This window comes from Dipodomys merriami, unplaced genomic scaffold (assembly GCF_024711535.1).
Source record: "Dipodomys merriami isolate MVZ:Mamm:240054 unplaced genomic scaffold, mDipMer1.0.p SCAF_29, whole genome shotgun sequence".
NCBI classification, from domain to species: domain Eukaryota; kingdom Metazoa; phylum Chordata; class Mammalia; order Rodentia; family Heteromyidae; genus Dipodomys; species Dipodomys merriami.
Genome location: NW_027204381.1, coordinates 4290202 through 4313907, shown reverse-complemented (window position 1 = coordinate 4313907; position 23706 = coordinate 4290202). Strand labels below are relative to the sequence as shown.

Here is a 23706-nt window from a genome sequence, read left to right as displayed (position 1 = left end):
GAGAGAGAGAGGAGCTTCTTAAAAATAAGTCCCTTGGAGTTTTGATGATTCATTGAAAAAAATAGATAAGGGGCTGGGAAGGTGGCTCAGTGGTAGAGTGCTTGCCTTGCATGCCTGAGGCCCTGGGTTCGATTCCTCAGCACCACATAAGCAAAAAGAAAAAAGCCGGAAGTGGCGCTGTGCCTCAAGTGGTAGAGTGCTAGCCTGGATCTGAAGAGCTTAGGGACAGCGCCCAGGCCCAGAGTTTGGGCCCCACAACCGGACCCCCCCCCCAAAAAAAAAAGAAAAAGAAAAAAATAGATAAAAGGTCTCATAGTTTGTGAAACTGGTATCAAAGAGACTTGGGAGTTTTGGATGAAGGAGAAACTATAATGATTGCTTTTGTATTTTTCAATTATTATGCTATTAGTCTTTTTGTCTGATTTTGGCAAGCCAGACAATAATGAAAGAATATTCATTATTAAATCCTAACACATGAAGGGTCCTCAAGATATTTTCAATAAGTGAATGCATATGTGTCAATGAAAACCAATGAAAAGCAGATTCTTAAAAACCTTATTGTTCTTCTAATTCATGGTATTTAAAAATAGGTGGTAGCAATGGTAGAGCACTTGCCTAGCATGCTCAAGGCTCTGAGTTCAATTCATACTACTAGTAAAAACATTAAGCAGATTATCCTTGAAAGGCAATAACATCTTTTTTTTCCTTTTTCTCCCCATTCACAATACAGACTAGGCACAGGCCTGGGCTGAGGTGTATATGGGGTAGGTTTACTCTGCCTTCTCTTTCTATACAGTCAGTGTAAGAACACAGCTTGTGGTGAGCACCCGGAGGCCAATAATATCTTTTATCAGTAAAAGTGAACCAGTGAATCAGTTTTTCAGAGATGAGATAGAAATGACCACATATCCTTTGAGATCAATGAAAACTCATACTCAAGCTCTATAATCAAAAGGTATCTATATATAAATTTAGGACAAGTATAAAAAATCCTCATGATCTCAGGGAAATCTTCAAGTGTTATGTTTCAATGGCAGGTTTATTATTTAATAAATGTTAATGACAGAGTTTTCATAACACCAGTAAATGTTACAACATCGAATCTCCCTGACTGAATTAAAAAACGACAATCACAACAAGGTTGATGAATTTGGATTTTTTTTTTTTTCATGTTTTCTGAGGGTAAGACCAGAGTCCTCACTTGGTCTCCTCTCCGTTCTCCTGTTTATCTTTCATTTTCTTCATCTCTTCTCTGGCCATGTGTCCTCGGAAAACTGACTGGATTTTGACAGCAGCATTCTCTTCTTTTTCTTTTTCTTCTTCTTCCTCAGGAGACGCCTTCATTAAAAGGAGAGAAAGAGACTTAACGGCTCATATTTTCTATGCCACAAAAATAAATGAATAAATTTAATCAGCTTAGGGATGTAACTGAGATCTGTTGCTTCCTGAATTTCACATATTTGTATATGTACCAAATAGCAAATGCCAAACAACAGAAATTTTGTTTTGTACTGTTTAATGTGTCTCTGCAATAAAAAAAATCAGCTTCTTTTTTTGTACAAAAAATTCCTATTTAACAGTTTTCTGAGCAATAATATTTTTGAGGAGGAAAACAAGACTTGAAGCACAGTAAGAAATGTTGAAAGATTAGTAAATGTGCTGTTCTGAAATAATCATGATTATATAAGATGGGTTAAAATGTTCCCTTATTGGTTTCTAAATGATTTCTAAAACCAGAATCATACACTGAAGGGTGGAGTGACAAAGAGTAATTAGTTTATCCCGGTAAGGTCAGATTTTAACATGGCTGACCTTGGCATATTTAACTGACTTTTGGCATATCTTTCTTCCTCCTCTATCTTATTCTTTTAAAAAGGTATAATTTACAGACAGCAAAACATAGGGATCCTGAGGTTAACACTGAAAACACACATACATACACACACACAACACTTAATATATCTTTTTATATTTTATAAAGATGATAAATATGCAACAAAAAGCAAATACAATTTGTGATGAAAAGTTGAAAGGTTTTCTTCACCTTCCCAAATCCTGTTCCTAAGAGATAACCATTATCATGGGTTAAGTGTGTTTGATGCATCTATGTGTGCATGTGCATGTGCATGTGCATATATATATATATATATATATATATATATATATATATCTATATCCTTCCAAAATTTCTCTACATGCAAAATACATTCATAAAACAATATATATGCATTTTTATTTTAAAAATGAGTTCACATTCAGGATACATTATATATGTGTGTGTGTATGAAAATGTCACATTTAAATAACTCATGTGTGCTAATAATGAGATCATACAACTATTTTTTTTTGCAGTTAGCAATATATCTTGGTGGTCTTCTTCTTCTTCCTCTTCTTCTTTGGTTGGTCATGGGGCTTGAACTCTGGGCCTGGGCGCTGTCCCTCAGCTCTTCAGCTCAAGGCTAGTGCTCTACCACTTGAGCCACTTCTGGCTTTTTCTGTTTATGTGGTGCTGAGGAATCAAACCCAGAGCTCATGCATGCAAGGCAAGCACTCTACCACTGAGCCACCTTCCCAGTGCTGTATCTTTGTTTTCTCTCTCTGTCTGTCTCTGTCTCTCTCCCCCTTTCTCCTCTCCTCTCTCTCTCTGTCTGTCTCTCTGTCTGTCTCTGTCTCTCTGTCTCTGTCTGTCTGTCTGTCTGTCTGTCTGTCTGTCTCTCTCACCTGTCTCTCTCTTGGTTGATTGTAGGGCTTGAAGTGGGGGCCTGGGCACTGTTTATGAATTGGTCTTTTGGTCAAAGCTAGTGCTCTACCACTTTGAGTGCCACTTGCAGTTTTCTGGTGGTTCATTGGAGATAAGAGTTTCATAGATTTTCCCACCATGGCTGGCTTTGAACCACAGACCTCAAATCTCAGCCTCCTGAATAGTTAGGATTATTGGCATGAGCTACCAGTGCTGGGGCTTGATTTGCTTTTCTATGTTATTTTAATGTCTTATTATTTTAAAGACATCATCATATTGAGCTGTACTAATATACTTTGATTTATTCACTTAGTTTCTTTATAACAGACCCAATGGATTGTTCAATTTCTCCCCCACACTCATTACAAACAAATTAGGGGAAATTATGTTCTTGAATCTTTAAGTGTAAACAGTATGTTATAGAAGTGTGTTATAAAAGATGATGTATCAAATGGGCAAATAAGTTACTCTCAAGCTGGAAATCAATGAGACTGTAACCTCAACTCTCATAAAAGCTTGTATAAGGGCACCTATGAAAGAGATAAGAAAATGGTACTTCCTTTCCTTATCCCTGACTTCTCATATATTATGTTAGTATCAGGCTTATTGGGTTGGATTGATAAAATTTTGGGATAATTGCACATATTACAGGGAAAAATCTATGCTTTGATGGGTGTGAGGTAAGGTATTTCTCAAGGGACATGACGATCTTAGGTGTCAACTATTGGGTAATTAATTGGAATATTAGGATATGAAAAGGACTGAGAAACCTGGCCCTTTTTTTTTTGGTTGTTGTTGTTGGTACAGGGCTTGAACTTTGGGCCTGGGCATTGTCCCTGAGCTCTTTAGCTCAAGGTGAGTGCTCTACCACTTGAGCCACAGCATTACTTCCTGTTTTCTGGTGGTTAATTGGAGAAAGTATCTCATGGACTTTCCTGCCAGGGCTGGCTTTGAATTGTGATACTCAGATCTCAGCCTCCCGAGTAGTTAGGATTACAGGCATGAGCCACTGGCGCCAGGTAAAACCTGGCTTTTGATACTTTCTCATCAGACCTAGTTCTCTGAGTCTGAACTATGAAGAACATTGGCAGTGGCGTTGGTAAATATTTAACAACTGGTCCTCTAGAAAGAAACAGGTTCTGATGTGTAGTGTTCACATTGTTTTAATATTCCCACAATGGCTGACTTCAATCTATTAAAATAGTGCCTCAGCTACTTGGTAAATGGAGACTGAGAGGATAGAAGTTTGAGGCAAAAATCTAAAAAAAAAAAAAAATCCCCAGCCAAAAATCTAAGATTCAATCCATAAACTAAAGCAAAAAAAAAAAAAAAGAGGCCTGGGGGTATGAGTCAAATGGTTGAGTGCCTATCTAGCAAGCATGGGACCTGAGATCAAATCTCAGTGTCACAAAAAAATATAATAATATTACTGAATATGGAATTGGTAGAGATGTGCACAGTTATCTCCTGAGTGCTGCTGTTTGCACACTACACTAAATTATAATGCCATTATAATACAGATAGGTAGCAATGTCGACTTCCCATATCTTGATGGCTAGGATGTAGATTAACAAGGGAGGAGGGTGTTTTTGTAGAGGGCCCACTTGTATAAGTAAACCACACTGTATGATGTCATTTTAGTTGGCTACTTATAATTCTTTTCAGCTTTTATTTTTCTTTTCTTTGAACCTTTCCATTGTGTAGTGTTGATGAGCAACCATTAGTGAAAAATTCCCAAAGTGGAAGGTGAATCTGAAATATAAGACTACAAGTTGTTCTGTCTGCATTTCCTAATGGGAAGATTTTCTGTCCATTGACAATCTTGAAAAATAAGATTTTATTTTTAATGGAAGAATGAATTTTTCTTTATAAGAGGTATGGTTGAAAGTGATCTATGTTTATCACTGATATTAACTATCAAGAAAGCAAAATTGCAACTTTAAAAATATGGGCTGAAGGTGGCTCAGTGGTAGAGTGCTTGCCTTGCATGCATGAAACCCTGGGTTTGATTCCTCAGCACCACATAAGCAGAAAAAACCAGAAGTGGCGCTGTGGCTCAAGTGGTAGAGCACTAGCCTTGAGCTGAAGAGCTGAGGGACAGTGCCCAGGCCCAGAGTTCAGGCCCCTCGATCGACCAAAAATAAATAAATAAATAAAAATATAGATAATAGGTTGATTCATATTTGAAGTACAATTTTAAACTGAGTAATGATATTCTTTGTAGGAATACAAAAAATATATAAGAAAAAATTACATACTAAGGCGGTAGCCCTTTCATCTTCCTTTTTCTCGGATGTTGAGGACATTTCCTGGACAAGGTCACATTTCACAGGTTGTTCTTGGTCCTAGTAAAAGAGGACAGGCCAAACAGATAAATGTTTTTCAGTAGATAATGTTTTGTTCCAGATCAAACTTCTTTGGGTAAATGGAAAATAACTGATGGAGAAGAAGGGGGAATTATATTAATTTTATTTAATTATATATACAATTCCCTTATATTAAATTAAATATATAAAATATATAAATTCTATTAAATTACTATATATTAAATTAAATATATGTCTTTTAACAAAGAAAATATGTTGGAACAAAAGGAAATAAATGAAGGAAACTCAAGGGACTCAAACTATAAACAAATATCGAAAGTCAACATTCTCTCTTCTGCTATTGCACTAAAAACAAACGACTACTATGAATTAGCAAGCCTAATGTGTCACAGTAAAAGTTGGTAAGATGAACTAATAAATTCTGCAAAGAGTATGAAAATGAGATGTCAATGGTTTTTAAAACAGGAATAAATACCATTGTGTTTTGCAATATGAGGCCAATGAAATTTATGGATTAAAATTATGGATTAAATTTATGGATTAGAAACCAAGTCAATATTAGGGAAAAGGAAGGAGATCGGGGAAGGAGGTAAGAGAAGCAAATGGGGGTGGGGTGGGTGGATAGGTTCAAAATACATTATATATTCATGTATGAAAATGTCACAATGACATTCATTTTGTACAATTAGCATACATTAATTAAAGACTAAGTCAAGGAAGTCAGTTTTGCTGTAGGGAATGATTTAAGTATAAAGAGAGAAATAAACTGTCAATTTTTTTTTGTGTGTGTGTGTGTGTGAGTACTGAGGTTTGAACTCTGGCTCAGACTTGTTAGGCAGGGGGCTCTACCATTGAGCCACACATCTAGTACCACGTTTTGCTAGTTATTTTAAAGGATCTTGCTTCTTGCCTGGGTATGCGTTTGGCCTGGGATTTGCTTATTTTTGGCTCCATATAGTTGCTGGGATAACAGGTGTTCACCACTGTGTCTAGCTATGGGTTGAGAAGGATCTTGTCAACTTTTTTCTGCCTTGGCTGGCCTCAGCTTGTGATTCTCTTCTTTATTATTATTTATTTAGACACCAGTCCTGTGGTTTGTACTCAGGGCCTGGGTGCTGGCCCTGAGATTCTTTTTTTCAAAGCTAATGCTCTACCACATGAGCCCAGCTCTACTTCTGGCTTTTTCTGAGTTGTTAATTGGAGAGAAGCGTTTTACAGACTTTCCTGCCCTGGCTGGCTTTGAACAGCTATCATGCAGATCTTACTCTCCTGTGTAGCTAGAATTACAGGTGTGAGCCACCAGCACCCGGTGTGGTTTTCCTATTTTAAGCCTCCCAAGTAATGGATTAGCCATGAGACACTGGCACCTGGCAGCTTGGTCAATTTTGACATGGCTATTCAAATCTTCCTCTAAAATAGAGGCAGTGCTAATTCACCATTTTTAGAAGAAGAGCTTCTAAAACTCACAGAATGGAAATTTAAGGACATAAAAGTAAACTGAAAAAGATTTTAGAATTGAAAAGAAAAAGAGACTCTGAAATTGCTGTGTGACACAAGGACATAGAACTTTTCAACATTATCCTCTTGATTTCCATAAAACATGAATATATATAAAACATTAATACAGAAATTAGTTAAAATAGAAATAAAATACTTCCATATACACAGGCATAAATGGTTGCAACTTCACTTTTGAACTCATGAACTAAGTGCCAGCTACTTCTACAGGATATTCTCCAAATGTACGGGAGAACATCAAAACCTGAATTTTGAGTTCATTTCTCTTAATTCTACTATCTGTTGGTGTGTTATTAATAACAGAATTGTTTCAGTTGTCTAAAAATAAATAATTTAATACAACCAAAATGTCAATAGTGTTATACAATTATTACTATTGTTATTATTATTTTTAGATGGGTCTCACTATGTTGCTCTGGACCTCAATCTCTGAGCTCAACTCTCCTGCCTCAGCTTCTTGAGTAGCTGGGACTACAGAGGAACATCAACAAGCCTGGCTAATGATCTCAATTTTTCTTTTTTGTCAGTCATGGAGCCTGAACTCTGGGCCTGAGAGCTGTCCCTCAGTTCTTCAACTCAAGGCTAGAGCTCTACCACTTGAGCCATATCACCACTTCTGGCTTTTTCTGCTTATGTGGTGCTAAGGAATTGAACCCAGGGCCTCATGTATGCAAGGCAAGTGCTCTACCACTGAGCCACCTTCCCAGCCCATGAAATCAAATTTTAATATACCTATAAATTACTTTGTGGATCTGATCAAAACATAACTTCTAATTTGTAGACCTAGAGTGGAGCCTGAGACTTTAATTTCCATCAAGTTCCCAGTTGATACCAATGATGCTGTTCTTAATCAGTCTTTCTCATCTGAACAACAGAACATAGAGAGAATGTCTTGAACTTTCTCAACTCTCCTAAGGTCTGTATGGCTATTAAGGAAAGACACTGACGTCTCACACATGTAATAACAGGTACCTTCAATTTAAGGTTTGAATTTTTTTGAGGAATCTTGCTTTGAGAATACTCCTAAATGAGAAAAATAAGTTCTGTCTTTTCTGAACAGATTAGTTTTATAGAGAAGATTATATAAATCTTTCATTCTAATTTGTCTTTTGTAGCACATGATGAAATAATTGGACTAAGTGTTTGATGATATATCATTCATTAACTCAGAAGTTGTTTAGAACTTGTTCTTGCTAAACATTGTGGTGCTAAAAATGTGAACAAAAGATGCAGTAATTGCTCTATAACTTTTAAGTATCTTGTTAATCAGTTAAATTTAAGCAAAATATCGGTACTCAATTCAGATACTTGGGAAAGTAATTTCTCATTGGAAAAAGCACAATAAAAAGTTTTAATAAGTTATTGTTAATGCCTCATGCACTCCTCACAATTCTAGACAGATCCTAGTAATCTCTGGTACACAGGAAAATAAAAAGCTAAATTCACTAGCTTCACAAGACTATACCTTGAATGCATGGTTGTTATAGAAGCGGTCGTCTAACTTAGCCCCCCATTCTGCTGGATCAAAGTTGGTTTCTAGATAATAAAAATATAATAATTTCAGACTTAGAGTTCACTAAAATCAATCTATAAGAATAACACAAAAACGTTCCTCTTTTCAAATCATGGGTTCTTAACTGACAGTTGAAAATCTGACTGTCAATTATACAGAGCAGACAAAAGCAGGAATCATTAGTGATATTATAAAAGCACTAGAAATGTATTTTGCCTTTATAAAATTCATAACAAAATGTGAGAAAGAACAAATGTCAATACTGAAAAATAAACATTGACACTTTCATACATCTACTAGCAAACACAGGAAAGTGTATAAAGTCAATGTTAAATAGTCAGGAGTTTTGGGAAGGAGGCACATTAAATAGACAGTTGGCAGGAAGAAGTATTTACATTTAAGCAGAATTTTTCTGTAACTTTTCATTTATGACAAATTTCAAGCAAGAAATGCATGGAAATAGCATACTGAAATCCCTTTGTATAACATATGCTAATAAAAAAGAAATTTTTAACCTAAAGTAGAAATAGTAAAATAAACTTATGCATATTATTTAGATTATATAATTAGCAACTCTTCAGATTACTTTCCCACCATTTCTGATTATTTTCAAGCTAGCCTTTCAGGAATCCTGTTATTTTATCTACAAATATATCTTTCAGTATGTACCTCTAAAATATGGACTCTTTAAATGTAAGCATGACACCATAATTATACCTAAAAATATAATTCCTTAATACTGTTCTGTCAACTCTCCAATTTCTTCCATTGTCTATTTCTTAGTCTTTTTTTTTTTTTTGGTCATGGGGCCTGAAGTCTGGGCTTGGGTGCTGTCCTCAACTCTTCAGCTCAAGGCTAGCGTTCTACCACTTGAGCCTCAGCATCACTTCTGGCTTATTCTGCTTATGTGGTGCTGAGGAATGGAACTCAGGGCCTCATACATGCAAAGCAAGCACTCTACCACTGAGCCACCTTCCCAGCTCCTATTTCTAAGTCTTTTTGTTGATTCAGATTAGACCCATGGTTCTGGGTATTCAGAGATGCCCAACAATATTGTGTTAGTTATAATTTTGAGGTTTTTGAAGGTATCTTTTTTTTTTCCAGTTCTGGAGCGCAAACCCAAAGGGCCTTATATATGTTAGGCAAACAATCTACCACTGAGCTACATCCCCAGTCCTGAAATGTATTTTCTTTTAAGAGAAAACATATCAAGAGGTTGCACAGACATTTTTCAATTCCAATTTAGGCTTATAGGATTTTATTAACCTCTTCCATTTTTATAACTGTATGCTATTTTTCCTTAAACTAAAAATCTTATTCCTGCTAACACAGGTAGTTACTTGTTTTTGTCCATAATACATAAAAACAATTCTGGAATAAACTTCAGGTTAATCCACTATTACTAAACCATATATTTGAGGAATCAGCTTAAAAAGAGAAATCCTTATTTAGCTCATAGTTTTGGAGGTTTTAGTCTAAGAAAGACCAATTGGCCCTGGTTTTGGGGTCTGTAGTTTCAGAGTACAATATGGTAGGAGCGTATGTGGAGGGAGACATTTGCTTCATTTCCAAGTGTGATAAAGGAAAAGGGAGAAGGAGAGGGAGAGAAAGGAGAGAAAGGGAGATGGAGAGGGTGAAAGGGAGAGGGTGTGTAACATATAGAATTAATTGTTTTGTTTCCTCATCTTTAACTCAGTATTTTATATGAAATCCACTTTTCCCCTAGCACTTTGAGATACCATTTATATTATATACTAACATATCTTCTGTTCCCAAAACTTAAGGCCAATAAAAACTTATAGAATGGGCTCATAGGTGGAGCTACCATGTACAAGGTCCTGGTTTGATCTTTAGCACCATATAAAATAAAATTACTTATGAAGAATGATGGGAAGTGAGTTATTACATTGTGTGGGAGGCTAGGCTATTAGTCTGTAATGATTGCTTTTGCCTTTTTGGAGAGACTAAAATTTGATGTTTCTATTAGTTTGATAATTCACCTTTGGTTGACATGAGTAGAAGTGGATGTGGTGTTTAAAACTGTTTCAGATGGTTTACCCCTTTTTTTTTTTTTTTTTTTATCAGTGAAGAGCTAGTATCCTGAGACCATTAATCTGAATCATCAATTGCTTTTATTACTGTGATCCGGTAACAATGACTCAAATGTTTTTGTAATAGTATGTTCCTGAGTTCTAAAATTAAACAAATGACTAAAATTTTTTTACTGCATGAAGTTGTAAAATTAATGTTATAATAACAAAATTAATGCTCATGGTAGTTCATCTCTTTTCCCAAAGGATTTCTCTTCCCTTAAATATAATTTACCAAATACTTTCAGTAGAAAAGCTTCAGATTGTGCATCTATATTCACCCTGACTGGATATGGAAAAGACCAGCAACAGGAAATGGGTAGGAACTGAGTTCTGTAGGGCAGAGCAAAGGCAATGGGTGGAGCGGTACCTGTGTGCTATGAGAGCTGTTTTTAAATTCAAGCCCTTTGCTAGATCTTCCCTCTGTAAAGTGATTTACAATGTAAAGTCTGTTTGCTTTTTGCTCCTCCTATTCACATTTACCCCTCTACTGACATTCTATAATCAATAATAATATTTTATACATAATGGTTGTTCTTTCAAGAGGAGGTTATTTATTTTGAGGCACTGGGGAATTGAACCTAGGCCTTGCATATGCTTAATTTATGTTTTACCACTGAGCTATATTCCTAACCCAAGAGTAGGTTTTAATAAAATTTATAGCTCTAATAATCCTTTTTTTTTGGTTAGTCGTGGGGCTTGAACACTGGACCTAGATGCTGTTCCTTAGCTCTTCAGCTCTAGGCTCTACCACTTGAGGCACAGTGCCACTTCCGGTTTCTGGTGGTTTATTGGAAATAAAAGTCTTATGGACTTTCCTGCCAGGGCTGGCTTTGAATTGTGATCCTTAGATCTCAACCTCCTGAGTAGCTAGGATTACAGGCATGAGCCACGGGTGCCCAGTAATAATCTTCTTTTGACCACTTGAGGAGGTCTGAGTTGATAGAGATTTTAAGGAAATAAAGGAACTTTAACTTTCAATCAGAGTTACTATTAGCATGTATTTTAAATTTTTGTAGAGGCTGGGATTTTTGAGAGTATAAAGAATACAAATTACCTCCTCCAAGTTTGGCAGTTCATTTTTCAAAGCAGTTTGTCTTTATTGAAGAACAAGTTTCATATACTCTAGTGAATTCTAATTTATTTAATCTAAGGAGTGAATTATTTTTATAACACTTATAATACTTTCAAATCAGAAGAATCAAAATTTATAGAAAGCTGAAAATTATCTTCTGAGGAAGAACAGACTATCAACTATTGGGGATGATTAGAACAAGCTGTTGGGAAGTGAAAGTTTATACTGTACCATCTTTTGAAGTTCCATTCTGTATCCATGAAGAAGTCTGAGGAATTAACTGGCAATCTCAAATAATGTAAAACTACTTGAAGGCATCCAAAAAGCACACATCATTTCACATAGCAAGCTACCTGCTTAATAAAGACTTTCTGTAGAATGAAGATGGTCGGTCAATTTTATTATCATAATCAAATACTCTTAGACAGTGGCTATTTCTTTTTTTTTTTTTAAAGCTTACTCTCTCTTTTCTCTAGAAGGTTCTCAAAATATGCTGCTGCAAAAGCTGGTATATTTTCAGGTTGCTCCCTCAGAATCTCTCGGGTCAGCCCTTCAAGAAGATTCCCAAATCCTTGTGGAATTCGGTAGTGGGTGTTGGAGAATGGAATCGACATCTCCTTAGGAAGAATTGCTTATGGTACCTAGAGTCATCAAAAAGTACTGACTTTATAATTGATTTTAATATAATCACAATTATGTCAACAATCTATTTGGCATACCCCAACTTTCTGGGCTTCAACTCTTTTTTTTCATTCACACCACTCCAGTGCACTCATTTCTTCCAGTACAATTTGAATTTTCCATCATGAATTAGATTACAAATTCGATTGGTCAAATCACTGAAAATAAGTTCACAAACCAAGACTTTCCACTATGACCCTAAGTACTTTTTCTTTCTGTCCTTCTGTCTTACTGTTCTTAAAAGGTGAGGTAGTTTATCCCATGACGATTTAGGCAGAACTTTTGAAAAGCTAGCTTAACTGAATTCATTGCCAATTGCTAAGGCTCTGTTTAAGGTCCAACGACAGTGAAAAACGAGTCCTCAGTTCTAGAAATCAGTGTGACTCGTTGAAGTTTCACCCTGTCTTCAACTGCCACTTTGGAAACACGACCTGTAATGGCTCTAAAAGTACCTCTGAACTCTGAAGGGGGTAGAGGAGGGGATGGGTGTGATGGTTTTTAAAAAATCCTTAGAGGATTCTTAGTATTTTTCGGGTTTTTGCTTTGCCAGGCTTCCTCCTTCCACTGTGGAATACAAGCGGGCTGGGCTCCTTGGGTACAGAGCCTCTTCTGGGAGCGGCCTGTTTGTGAGCGCGTCAATGCGGGAATAAAGGAGGAGGCCGGGTGGGGGGTCCGGGCTGGAGGAGGGGGCTGTTTCCACGAGGCCTAATCTGTGTGGCGGGGCTGGTTCCCCCCCCCCGCCCATCTTTTCTTTGAAGAGACAGGAGATGAGGCTTTGACTCATTCCCGGGTTGTGAAAAGCACTGGGGAGACCCTGAACCGAGCTGGGGGGCGGGAGGCGGTGCGGAGATGAGTCAAACCGTGGGCCGGACGTCCAGGACCCGAGGGGCTCCAGCGGCCCGGGTTCCCACTCGGCTCCAGGCTGCCCAGGGCTGTCGGGGAGGCCGAGAGCAGGTGAAGGGGCCCAGAAAAGGCGAGGCTCGGCGGTGGGAGAGGAAGTATGGGGGTGGGGAAAAACCGCCTCACCTCGCCTTTCTCTCTGAGGTAGTGCCGATGGGATGGTTCCGCCTGTTTTTTCTCGTTGCTGGGTAACCGTTTAAAAAAAAAAACACAAACTACGGCGGCCGAGAAGGAGAGAGTCGCCGCCGGGCTTGGCGGCGGCGGCGGATGGTTTCGAGGACTGAAGGGCCTGGAGAGGGTGTGGCCTGTCTTGTGGGCCCCGCCCCGGCTCCGCCCTAGCCCCGCCCCGTCCCGCCCCCCACCGAGGTGCTGGCTGGAGGACGGCGGGGTAGGTGACGAAGTCTTCCGCCGGCATGGTGGCCCCGGGCTTTGCTTTGGGGCTGGTGCTGCCATTACTGCTGTGGGTCGGCATACATTCAGGTGAGCGGCCTGGCTCGGCCGGCCCCCGGCCCCTCACACGCGCCGCCGTTTCGGTGGAACCGTGTCCTCTTTGCACCTCTGGTGACCCCACCCGGGGTCAGGAGCGGTCGCCTTTGACCCGGGCCTGTAGTGCAGGTGTTTGCTGGGCCCACCCCTCTTCCTGCACTCCCGCGTCACTTGCAGCTTTGTGGGGATGTTGGGAGTCGGGGGTGGGAAGCTAAATGTGCCCAGACGGAGGCCTTCGGGGTATGAAGCTGAAGCTCCCTGGGAAAGGGGGCGAAACTAGTTAGGTAATATTTGGAAACAGGTGACTGAGTCATCCCAAACATTTCAGCGTCTGCCCCCTCAGCGGTGCCCGTGCGCATCGGGATCCGTTCCTTGAGGGAATTAAGTTTTACTCGTCTAAGTGGTTATTAGGGCGAAGGAATACAGCCCCCTCATTAGCTCGGAATAAGCGAAGGCTCAGCTTTGATTGCTGCTGCAGCTGAACAGACATTGGTGGTGGGATAATGTTGCGTGGCCTTGGGGAGGGGACCGCCTCAGAGTGGCCCCTGTGCCCGGTCAGAACACACCATTTGAATGCCCTAGGCTACCTGCCCTAGGTCACAGCCTGGAGAAACCAGAAGACAGAATCTGTTCATGCTGAGTAATAATGTAAGACTTCCTCTTCCCCATTCTTCTTATTCAATATGCTGAAAGAGTTGACCCCACAAGATCCTTGTTAAGCAATGAAAGTTGGGTGAGCACTGGTGGCTCATGCCTGTAATCAGAAGGCTATTCAGAAGGCTGGGATCATCTGAGGGTCATGGTTCCTAAGGAGACTAAGCAGGAAAGTCCATGAAGTGGAAGTGTGGCTCAAGTGTCAGAGCGCCATCCTAGAGTAGAAAAAGCTCAGGGACAAGGCCCAGGTCCTGAGCTCAAGATCCAGTACACATACACTCACGTGTGCGTGCGCACACACACACACTCACCACACAGGAATAGTCACTATTTTAGTAGTTTTTCTGGTAAAGGCCATTATCTTTAATATCAATATTTTATCACTACCTTCGTTAAACTTTTTCATTAACTCATTTTTTGCAGTAAATTTCTCTTCTTACTAGGTTACCTACTCTGTCTTTCCTTCAAATCACCCCCATGCTTGCTCATGTTTATCTTATAATATTTCAGATGTACTGAATTACATGTAACAATAAAGTAATGAATTAACTCATCAGCTTAGCACTCAGACTGAGAACTAGAATCTTGAGTTTTATTGAGACTACTAACGTACTCCTACCTCAATGCATCAGACAGGTGCCCACTACAGGGAAACACTGTCCTAAAATTTAGTTAGTCCCTAGTTACGAAGGTCTCTTCCATCACTCATTCTTGTTTTCTACTCTAGTTCCCAAATGAAGGTACAAATTAAAGATCTAAAAAAATTCAAAGTTTTAAATTGACATGTTGAATTGAAACCCCTTTGGGCAATTACTTACAGATAATATATTTTTTACACTAAGATGTTAAATGTGTCTCGTGCTTGATACAGGCACTTACTTGTCTCACTGTCTTGTTCTTTTTTTTTTTTTTTGTCCATTGCTCAATTCCTTAGTAATATTCCACTTTCTAATCAGCTTGAAATTTGAGCTTTATAAAGACAGGGCATTTTTTTTTTTGGTTTACCATCAGGACTGATCTGCTGTAAAGTCAAAAGTTACAAGAACTGTGGAATCAGATGACTTTATTTGTAATCCTCTCATAATCTACTTTGTGACTTGAAGCCCGTTGAAGAAGCCTAATGTCTGCAGTACTTTTTGCACTAGGACTATCATAGTAAGCTTCCTGCTAGCAAGGATTTTTTTTTGGGGGGGGGGGAGTCCGGTCATGGGGCCTGAACTCTGGTCCTGGGCGCTGCCTCTCAGCTCTTCAGATCAAGGCTAGCGCTCTACCACTTGAGCCACAGCGCCACTTCGAGCTTTTTCTGCTTATGTGGTGCTGAAGAATCGAACCCAGGCCTCAGGCATGCAAGGCAAGCACTCTACCACTGAGCCACCTTCCAGCCCAGCAAGGATTTTTGTTTTTCCAGTCCTGGGCTTGAACTCAAGGCCTGGGCACTGTCCCTGAGCTTCTTTTGCTCAAGGCTAGCACTCTACCACTTGAGCCACAGCACCACTTCCAGCTTTTTTTGTGTATGTGGTACTGACACGAATGGAACCCAGGGCTTCATGCATGCTAGGCAAGCACTCTACCACTAAGCCATACTTCCAGCCCCTAGCAAGGATTTTTATCTACAGTTATTCTTGCTTCTTTTTTTTCCTCACTGTTAATATCCTTGATATTTAAATAGTACTTGGCACTACATCAATAAAAGATTATTTCTTAAATCAATCAATGACTATGCAGTATGTGTGTATATGTGTCTCTGTCTGTCTGTGTGTGCGCGTGCGAGCATGGGCACAAGCTTACTGGGGCTTGAACTCAGCGCTGGCGCTGTGTGCTCAATCAGCCTTTTAGCTCACATTCTACTGTTTGAGCTATACCTTCAGCCCTCCTGAATAGACAGGCTTACAGGCATGAGCCTTCAGCTCTCAGCTTTCTGCAATGTATTTTTTGAAAATGGCTTGCTCTACTTGGGTTTTAGTATCTTGATCAGTAATATGACTTTGCCATCATTATAAAGATTCTTTCCATCTCTAAAATTCTTTAGCCCAGAATTAAAGCTGTGCATAAAATGGTCCAGAAAATGCATTTGATGAGTACAGACTGGCTTGAAAAGGCTTATTTTCCCAGCCTATGGGCTACTGGCTGCACACACAAATATGCAGGCAGCAGCTGTTTTCTTCACTCCATTCTTCCACTCCCACCCTCTCTCTACTTAGATCTTATTTATGCCTTTGATTTTCGGTTTTCGGCTTCCATATGAAGCCCCTTCCAAGACAGGGTCCTCCCACAGACGTTGCCTCCTCCTTCTCCCAGCAGGCTGCCAACCTGCTTATGCAATTCTAGGGTGTTATGGTCTTAGTGAGTACTTTGCTCATGGTAGCTGTGCATCTCCAGCCTCGTAGGCCTTCTGGTGATCTTTGATTGTCATGTGGGTTGCATTACTGAAGTAGCTTCTCAGAGAGAGAAAGAAAGTGAAAGCTTTTTCAAGATCTGGCTGTTATTCGAAGAGTAGCATAAGTAGGCCACCAAGTTTGTGAGGAGACCCCGTTAGATGCACTGCCCTATTAAGTATAGCCTAAGGAACCCACCATCATCTCTATCATTCAGGGAGGGAAATGTCAGCCTTGTTAGTTCCGAATCTCTTTCCTGCCAATAATTTTTCTTTAAAAATCTTTAAAAAAGAAACCCTTAATTTTATATTAAAAAATTCTTATTTTGGGGGGGGTCTGTTCAAATAAATGGGGACATGTAATTTTTCTTGTTAAATTTTGATGAGCTCATTGAGGTCATGTAGATTGATGCTTGTTATTAAAAATACTTTGATATAGGCTGGAAGTTAAAAATAGGAATGATCTTGTTAAAGTAAGCTCTTATTCAGTCTTGTTAGTGAATCTCTAGAAGTTTCAAATGTGCTGCTGCTTTTCTTTTTGTATAATTGAGCTTGTGAAAGGGTAAAATTGTGACAGAAGATCCTTCCTCAGACATTTTGACCTTCTTTTTCTCACTGACCTTAGTTTTGTATTTTTATTTATCCCTACGTGCCTAAGAAGGAAGGATATATATTGTAGATATTCACAAATGTGGCATACTGGGTCATCCCCAAAAGGGGGGATTATTTAAAGTAAATTAACATGGATAGAATGGAAAGGGAGGATTGAGAGGAGAAAATATTAGATAAGCTGTGTTGGAGGGAGAGAGACATGCTTTTTTATTTCCTCCTAGCTAGTTGGAGTAGGCGTGGTAATTGAAAGTCAAGGAAGTAAGGGTTTATTTTTCTCATAAAAACCATCTGTGGGGGGCTGGGAAGGTGGTTCAGTGGTAGAGTGCTAGCCTTAAGCTGAAGAGCTGAGGGACCAGGTCCAGAGTTCAAGCCCCAGGACCCAAAAACAAAACAAAACAAAAACCATCTGTGGGGTGTGTAGAAGGTATATTTTCATTATTAGAAGGGAAAAAATGTTATGGATGAGAGCAAGGATCAAGAGCTCTGAAAAGGTGGGAAGGAGTCTGATTGCTCTGGGCTTTTGAGTTTTCCTTAATTGTCATCTTGTATTGTACTATGATGCTTGTTATTGGAAACTGTTTTGTTATGTTGCTTACTTAATTAGGAGGAGTAAGTTTTAGAAGATTAAAAGGGCTGAGTATACTCAATTAAAAAACATAGAAACTGTTTTCCTTGCTATTTTACCAGATGCAGTTGGTGTTGAATCTCCCTAAAGATACTCCCCTATGTGTTTGCTAAATTTTTTAGGTGTTGGTTTTCACTTTGCTTCATACTTCGATAGTTACATGGTGCTGCAGAAAGAGCCTGCTGGGGCAGTGATATGGGGCTATGGAATACCTGGAGCCATGGTCACTGTGACCTTGTTCCATGATGAGAAAGCCATCATGACAAAAGTGACCAGTGTGAAAGGTAAGACAGTCCACCCCTATTTAGCTATTGTCTTCTTCTGCCATCTGCTGGTCTATCTGAAAATGAATGGTTATGCTCCATTCCAGCTTGGCCATGCACATGCGTGCATCTATCCATCTATAAAAGTTAATTGAATAATTACTATGTGCTAGGTGGCAAGGATAGCATAAAGAATAATAAGGCTTAGTCAAAGTCTCTGTTGTCAAGGAGTTCATTGAACAATACAAATAGACATTAATGAGGACTGGGAGTTTAACACAAAGGGTAGAGTGCATCTCTAGCAAGTAGATAGACTAAGTCAAATAGTCATGTGGATAAAAGTTATGGATGAAGGTGTCATAGGATACAGAAAAGAAATACGTAATTCAGGTTGGGAAAATGAAAATTCGAGATGAAGCATATAAAATCAAGGAAGTGTAGAGGTATGGTTAAGAACCTTGGCTCTGGGTTCAGGTCCTGACTCTTATCATTTAATGGTTGTATAATCTTGGACATGTTATTAAATATTTCTGTGTCATAGTTTCTTCATATGTAAAATGGAGATGGTCCTAATACTAATAGGATTTTTCTTCTTCTTCTTCTTCTTCTTCTTCTTCTTCTTCTTCTTCTTCTTCTTCTTCTTCTTCTTCTTCTTCTTCTTCTTCTTCTTCTTCTTCTTCTTCTTCTATTATTAAGTGAATTATTAAGTGACATATGTAAAGTACTTGGAACAATTCTGGCACACACTAAGTGCTGCGTGAGTTTTAGCACTAATGATTATTACTAATAGAATTATTGTACTCAGTTACTCAAATATTTATTGAGTGCCTACTACTGTGGCAGATTTGTGTTTAGGTATTGGTGGCATGGTGATGAACAAAAAAGATGTGGTCTCTCCCCTAATAACTCCTGCAGATTAAGGAAGGAGAGAGGAAAATAATACAATTAATACAATTACAATTAAGTGTGATTACTGCCATCATGTTGAAAGACAGGGTTATGGGAGTCCTTAGTAGGGTAGTAGGGATAATGAATTTAGTCTAAGACTGGTTTTGAAAGATGAGTAGGGGCAACAGGTAGCGGAAACAGCAAAAGGCATGGAGGCAGGAGAAATGTCAGCCAAGGGCTGGGAAGGTGGCTCAGTGGTAGAGTGCTTGCTTTGCATGCCTGAGGCCCTGGGTTCGATTCCTCAGTACCACATAAGCAGAAAAAACTTGAAGTGGCGCTGTGGCTCAAGTGGTAGAGCGCTAGCCTTGAGCTGAAGAGCTGAGGGACAGCGCCCAGGCCCAGAGTTCAGGCCCATGACTGGACCCCCCTCCCCAAAAAAAAAGAAAAAAAAGAAGAAATGCCAGCCAAGTGGGTTGATCCTGGAACATTGAATAAGCAACTGTGGTGGATGACAGGAGATAAAGTCATCTCCTGGCAAGGTAGGGAGGCCTTTTTACCCCTTGGCTAGTAAGAGTATATCTTGAATTGATAGATTTTCAGCAGCCAAATCATATGATCAGACTGATGCTTTAGAATGGTCACTTTGATAGCATAGTAAAAGATAGATTGTAAGTCATAAGATAGGGATGGGGTAATGCAGTTTGTTAGCAGGATTTTATGATATCCAGACAAGACATGATGAAGCCTTGATGGAAGAGAATGGCTGAAGATAGATAGAAGGAGAGTGTTCTAGAGTTATCTGTATCTAGAAGAGATAAAGATGCATTAAGCTATCTGTGAGAGGCAAAGTCACAGGATACAGAAAGGCATGCTCAGGCCCAAGTCTTAGTTAAGGTAGCTCTGGAGCTATGTAATGTAGAAGTGGGAATGAGACAGGTGAGGAAACTACTTGGGGGAGGGCAATTGAGTTAACATACAAGTTGGTGGTTTCACCAGTGACTAGAAAATACATATGGCTGGCCTTTAAGACTTGTCTTGTTAGCCTTATCAGTATACAAAACTGATTCATTCTTGAGTCATCTATACCCTGGTGCTGTAAATTTCCATCCAGCAAGCATTTAAAAACACTATATGGTAGGCATAGATGCCAAATCAGCACTCTTAGACCTTGAGATTTTAAGGTGTTTTGAAGGTAAGAATGTTTTTGGGTGAAACTAACAGACCTGAAAGAGAAACTTCAGCTGATGGAGATATGGTTCCCTGTTGACCTACATGCCATTGGTGACATGCAGGGTATACTGAAAGTGAATTCTAGAACCAGGAGTGCTGTGTCCCTCTTAGAAAATGAGCAGTGTCACATACAAATAGTGACTTTCTTTGTAAATGATATTAATTTAGAAATCCAAAAATCTGCTATGGTTTAAAAAAATAAGAGATGAAAATCCCTTGGTGCACAAATAATAATTACCAATAAATATTCAAGAAACAGAGATTACATAGTATTGGAGAAATAGATACAAAAATTTAAAGACTTGTTCTTATGTAGTATTTTTAGAGCTTTATTTTAAAAATTGTTCATATGCATTATTTTTAGAGCTTTATTTTCCCCCCTTTATGCCTGTTTCAGGACGAATACCTCAAGTAGGCAGAGACAAGGAGGGTAGGTGGTGATGGGAAGGAATAAAAGGTAATCAATCACTAAGAGATGAGCTTTCTTTTTCCTTTATTGTGATTGTGAACCTGCTCATTTATCTTGAGTTTAATTTTATAAACATCTATCAAGAGCTTACTCTATATAAAATATTAAGATGGAAACCCTAGAAAAATAACAAAGAAGAATACAAACAGTTCCACCCTTCAGAAGCTGATTCTTTCAGTCTTTTCACATTGAGTGGTTTCGGATCAAGCAGTATTCCAGTGGTTTCACTTGGAAGTGATAAATGATAAGTCATTTAGAGCTAAAATACCCAGCAGAACTTAGGGAAACAAGTGTTGATGATAGTTTCACATTAGAAGGGGCTACTGTTATTGGTGATTACAGTAATAGATGTATTTAGCAGACTTTCCAAATGTACTTGGTAGAAAAGAAAGGCTGGGATGTACTTAGCAAGTACAAAATTCTGAGTTTGATCTCCAGTACCAAAAAAAAAATTAAAAAAACCCCAAACAACAACAAACAAAAGCCCTTTAAACCAGGTGCTGATGGCTCATGCCTGCAATCCTAGTTCTGAAGGAGGCTGAGATCCGAGGATCAGTTTAAAACTAGCCTGGGCAGAAAAGTCGGTAAGACTGGAAAACTGGAAGTGGCACTGTGGCTCAAAGTGGTAGAGCACTCGCCTTGAGCAGAAAAAGACCTCAGGGACAGCGCCCAGGCCCAGAGTTCAAGCTCCATGACTGACGGAAAAAAAAAAAAGTTGTTTTAAAGAATGTCCACTCTCTCCACTTCTCTTCAACTTAGTATTAGAATGCCTAGCTATAGCAATAAGACAAGATGCAAACATAAAAGGGATCCAAATAGAGAAAGATGAAGTGAAACTCTCCCTCTTTGCAGATGACATGACCTTGTATTTAAAGAATCCCATGGAACCACTCCCAAATTACTCAAGCTGATTCAAAACTTTGGCAAAAATCAAAAATCAATGGCTAGAAAAGCCAACAATGAGAAAGCGTGACTGAAATCAGGAAAGCAACTCCATTTGTAATAGCCCCACAAAAAATAAAGTACCTAGGAATTAACCAAAGAAGTGCAGGACCTCTATGAAAACTTTAAAAACCTGAAAAAGGAAATCAAAAGAGAACTTAGAAAGTAGAAAAACCTCCCATGCTCCTGGATTGGAAGGATTAACATCGTGAAAATGGCAATACTTCCCAAGGCTATCTACAAATTCAATGTGATACCTATCAATATGCTAAGCTCATTCGTCAAGGAAATAGAAGAGGCAATCCAAAAATTCATATGGAATAATAAAAGATCCCGAATAGCAAAAACAATCCTTAACAGAAAGAACAGTGCTGGAGAAATATCAATACCAAATTTCAAACTCTACTACAAAGCCATAGTAATCAAAACAGCTTGGTACTGGCACAAGAACAGACCTCAGGACCAATGGAATAGAACTGAAAACCCAGAAATGAACCCACAGACCTATAGCCATCTAATCTTCAACAAGGGAGCTAAAAAAATAGAATGGAAGAAAGACAGCCTTTTCAGTAAATGGTGCTGGAAAAATTGGTTAATCACTTGTAGAAAACTAAAGCTAGATCCTTACATATCACCCTGCACCAGAATCAACTCCAAATTGATCAAAGACCTCGGAGTAAAAGCAGACACTCTGAAAACATTACAGGATGGAATAGGAGAAACCCTAGGTCTCCTTGACACAGGCCATAATTTTCTTAAAAGAGACCCAGAAACACAACAAATCAAAGAAAGGTTGAACGAATGGGATTGCATGAAGCTGCAGAGCTTCTGCATGGCAAAGGATATAGCTAGCAAGATCAATAGAAAGCCCACGGATTGGGAGAAGATCTTCACTAGCCATACAACGGACAAGGGTCTCAGATCTAAAATATACCTGGAACTTAAAAAATTAAATCCCCCAACAGCAAATCCTCAAAGAAACAACTGCCCAATAAATAAGTGGGCTAAAGACTTAAAGAGAAATTTCTCTGAAGAGGAAAGAAGGATGGCCAATAGATACATGAAGAACTGCTCAACCTCCCTAGCCATAAAAGAAATGCAAATCAAAACAACACTGAGATACCACCTCACCCCAGTTAGAATGGCTATAATCAAGAACTCTAGTAACAATAGATGCTGGAGGGGATGTGGACAGAAGGGAACCTTACTGCATTGTTGGTGGGAGTGTAAACTTGTTCAACCATTTTGGAAAGTAGTATGGAGGTTTCTCAAAAGACTCCACATAGAGCTCCCCTATGACCCAGCAATCCCACTCTTGGGCATTTACCCAAATATTCACAAACAAGACCATACTAAAGCTACCAGCAGGACTATGTTTATTGCAGCATTATTTACCATAGCTAAGATATGGAATCAACCCAGATGCCCCTCAGTAGATGAATGGATCAAGAAAATGTGGTATATACACAATGGAAGTCTATGCCTCCATCAGAAAGAATGACATTGCCCCATTTGTTAGGAATGGAAAGACTTGGAAAAAATTATATTGAGTGAAATAAGCCAGGCCCAAAGAAACATAAGTCCCATGGTTTCCCTTATTTGCAATAACTAGTATATGTCTGAGACAAGCAGAAATGGTCAGTCAAGTTGATGTTAGACAAAATGAACCCCAACATAAGGATCCAAATGCTTTTTTCTGTCATGCGATTGTTTCTAACATATTCATAAGATTATTTCTTTGTTGCTTTGTATGTCCCTCCCCCATGGTATAACCCGTTTTCACTGTATTCGATGTTGGTATATTTTGTGGAGGGGAAGGGAAAAAACAAATTGTTTAAATAGGGATACAGGTGGACCCATTGCAACAATGAGATGTACAAGATGTTATGTCAAAAAATGAACTTTACAACTTGGGAGGGTGGCAGGGACGGGGGCATGGGGAGGATGGGAAGGGATGGAAGGGGAAGCAAAGGAGGAGCAACAATGCTTGATAAGAAATGTACTCATTATATTACCCATGTAATTGTAACCCCTCTGTACAGTATTTTCAAAATTAAAAAAAAAGAATGAGGATAATACTAAATACTTTACCATTACTGAGGACAGTTATGTCCTCAGTATGTTACTTATGTTACTTCTATGATAGTAGATGCTTACAAATTAATTAATAATAAAATGAAATAAGATGTAAAAAAAGTTGTTTTAGTTTATAGAGGTCAGCAAAGCTGCTTCAATAAGCATCTTGCTTTGTCCTGACCATGACGCAAATAGGTTAAATGTTATTTGGAATAAAGGAGATAGACATGCCAGAAAATTTAG

The 23706-nt window shown here is 38.9% G+C and overlaps 2 protein-coding genes and 1 non-coding gene across 5 annotated transcripts in view; 1 reads left to right on the top strand and 2 right to left on the bottom strand.

The window, feature by feature from the left end:
- Positions 1-705: 705 nt before the first annotated feature.
- LOC138839026 (small nucleolar RNA SNORA51) lies at positions 706-836 on the bottom strand. Its single transcript, XR_011375810.1, has one exon. It is a non-coding gene; the product is annotated as a small nucleolar RNA SNORA51 (small nucleolar RNA).
- A 309-nt stretch (positions 837-1145) lies between these two features.
- Positions 1146-13110, bottom strand: LOC138838836 (sperm surface protein Sp17-like). 2 transcript variants are annotated; one of them, XM_070038213.1, is made up of 5 exons: positions 12971-13110; positions 11724-11904; positions 8051-8121; positions 4999-5085; positions 1146-1338 (listed from the first exon to the last, which is right to left on the bottom strand). In XM_070038213.1, the coding sequence occupies exons 2-5, from the start codon at positions 11875-11877 to the stop codon at positions 1198-1200; spliced, it is 453 nt and encodes a 150-aa protein (XP_069894314.1). In that variant the 5' UTR covers positions 11878-11904; positions 12971-13110; the 3' UTR covers positions 1146-1197. The 2 variants fall into 2 exon arrangements, with proteins under 2 accessions (XP_069894314.1, XP_069894315.1); XM_070038214.1 differs by lacking the exon at positions 12971-13110 and adding an exon at positions 12805-12932.
- A 73-nt stretch (positions 13111-13183) lies between these two features.
- The window catches only part of LOC138838833 (sialate O-acetylesterase-like), a 36592-nt gene continuing 26069 nt past the window's right edge, over positions 13184-23706 (top strand). The window contains exons 1-2 of one of the 2 annotated variants that reach the window (XM_070038207.1): positions 13184-13324; positions 17718-17879. In XM_070038207.1, the coding sequence (XP_069894308.1) occupies positions 13258-13324; positions 17718-17879 (229 nt within the window). In that variant the 5' untranslated portion in view covers positions 13184-13257. The remainder of the gene's footprint in view (positions 13325-17717; positions 17880-23706) is intronic. The other variant, XM_070038208.1, reaches the window with a different exon arrangement.

Bases quoted from the DNA above. Each gene is read 5' to 3' on its own strand.
- LOC138838836 (XM_070038213.1), bottom strand. From the start codon at position 11,877: ATGTCGATTCCATTCTCCAACACCCACTACCGAATTCCACAAGGATTT. The intron at 8,122-11,723 runs GTAAGCTTTAAA...TTTATTATCTAG, and splicing joins CCTTCTAGAGAAAAGAGAGA to AAACCAACTTTGATCCAGCA. The intron at 5,086-8,050 runs GTATAGTCTTGT...CTCTTTTACTAG, and splicing joins ATAACAACCATGCATTCAAG to GACCAAGAACAACCTGTGAA.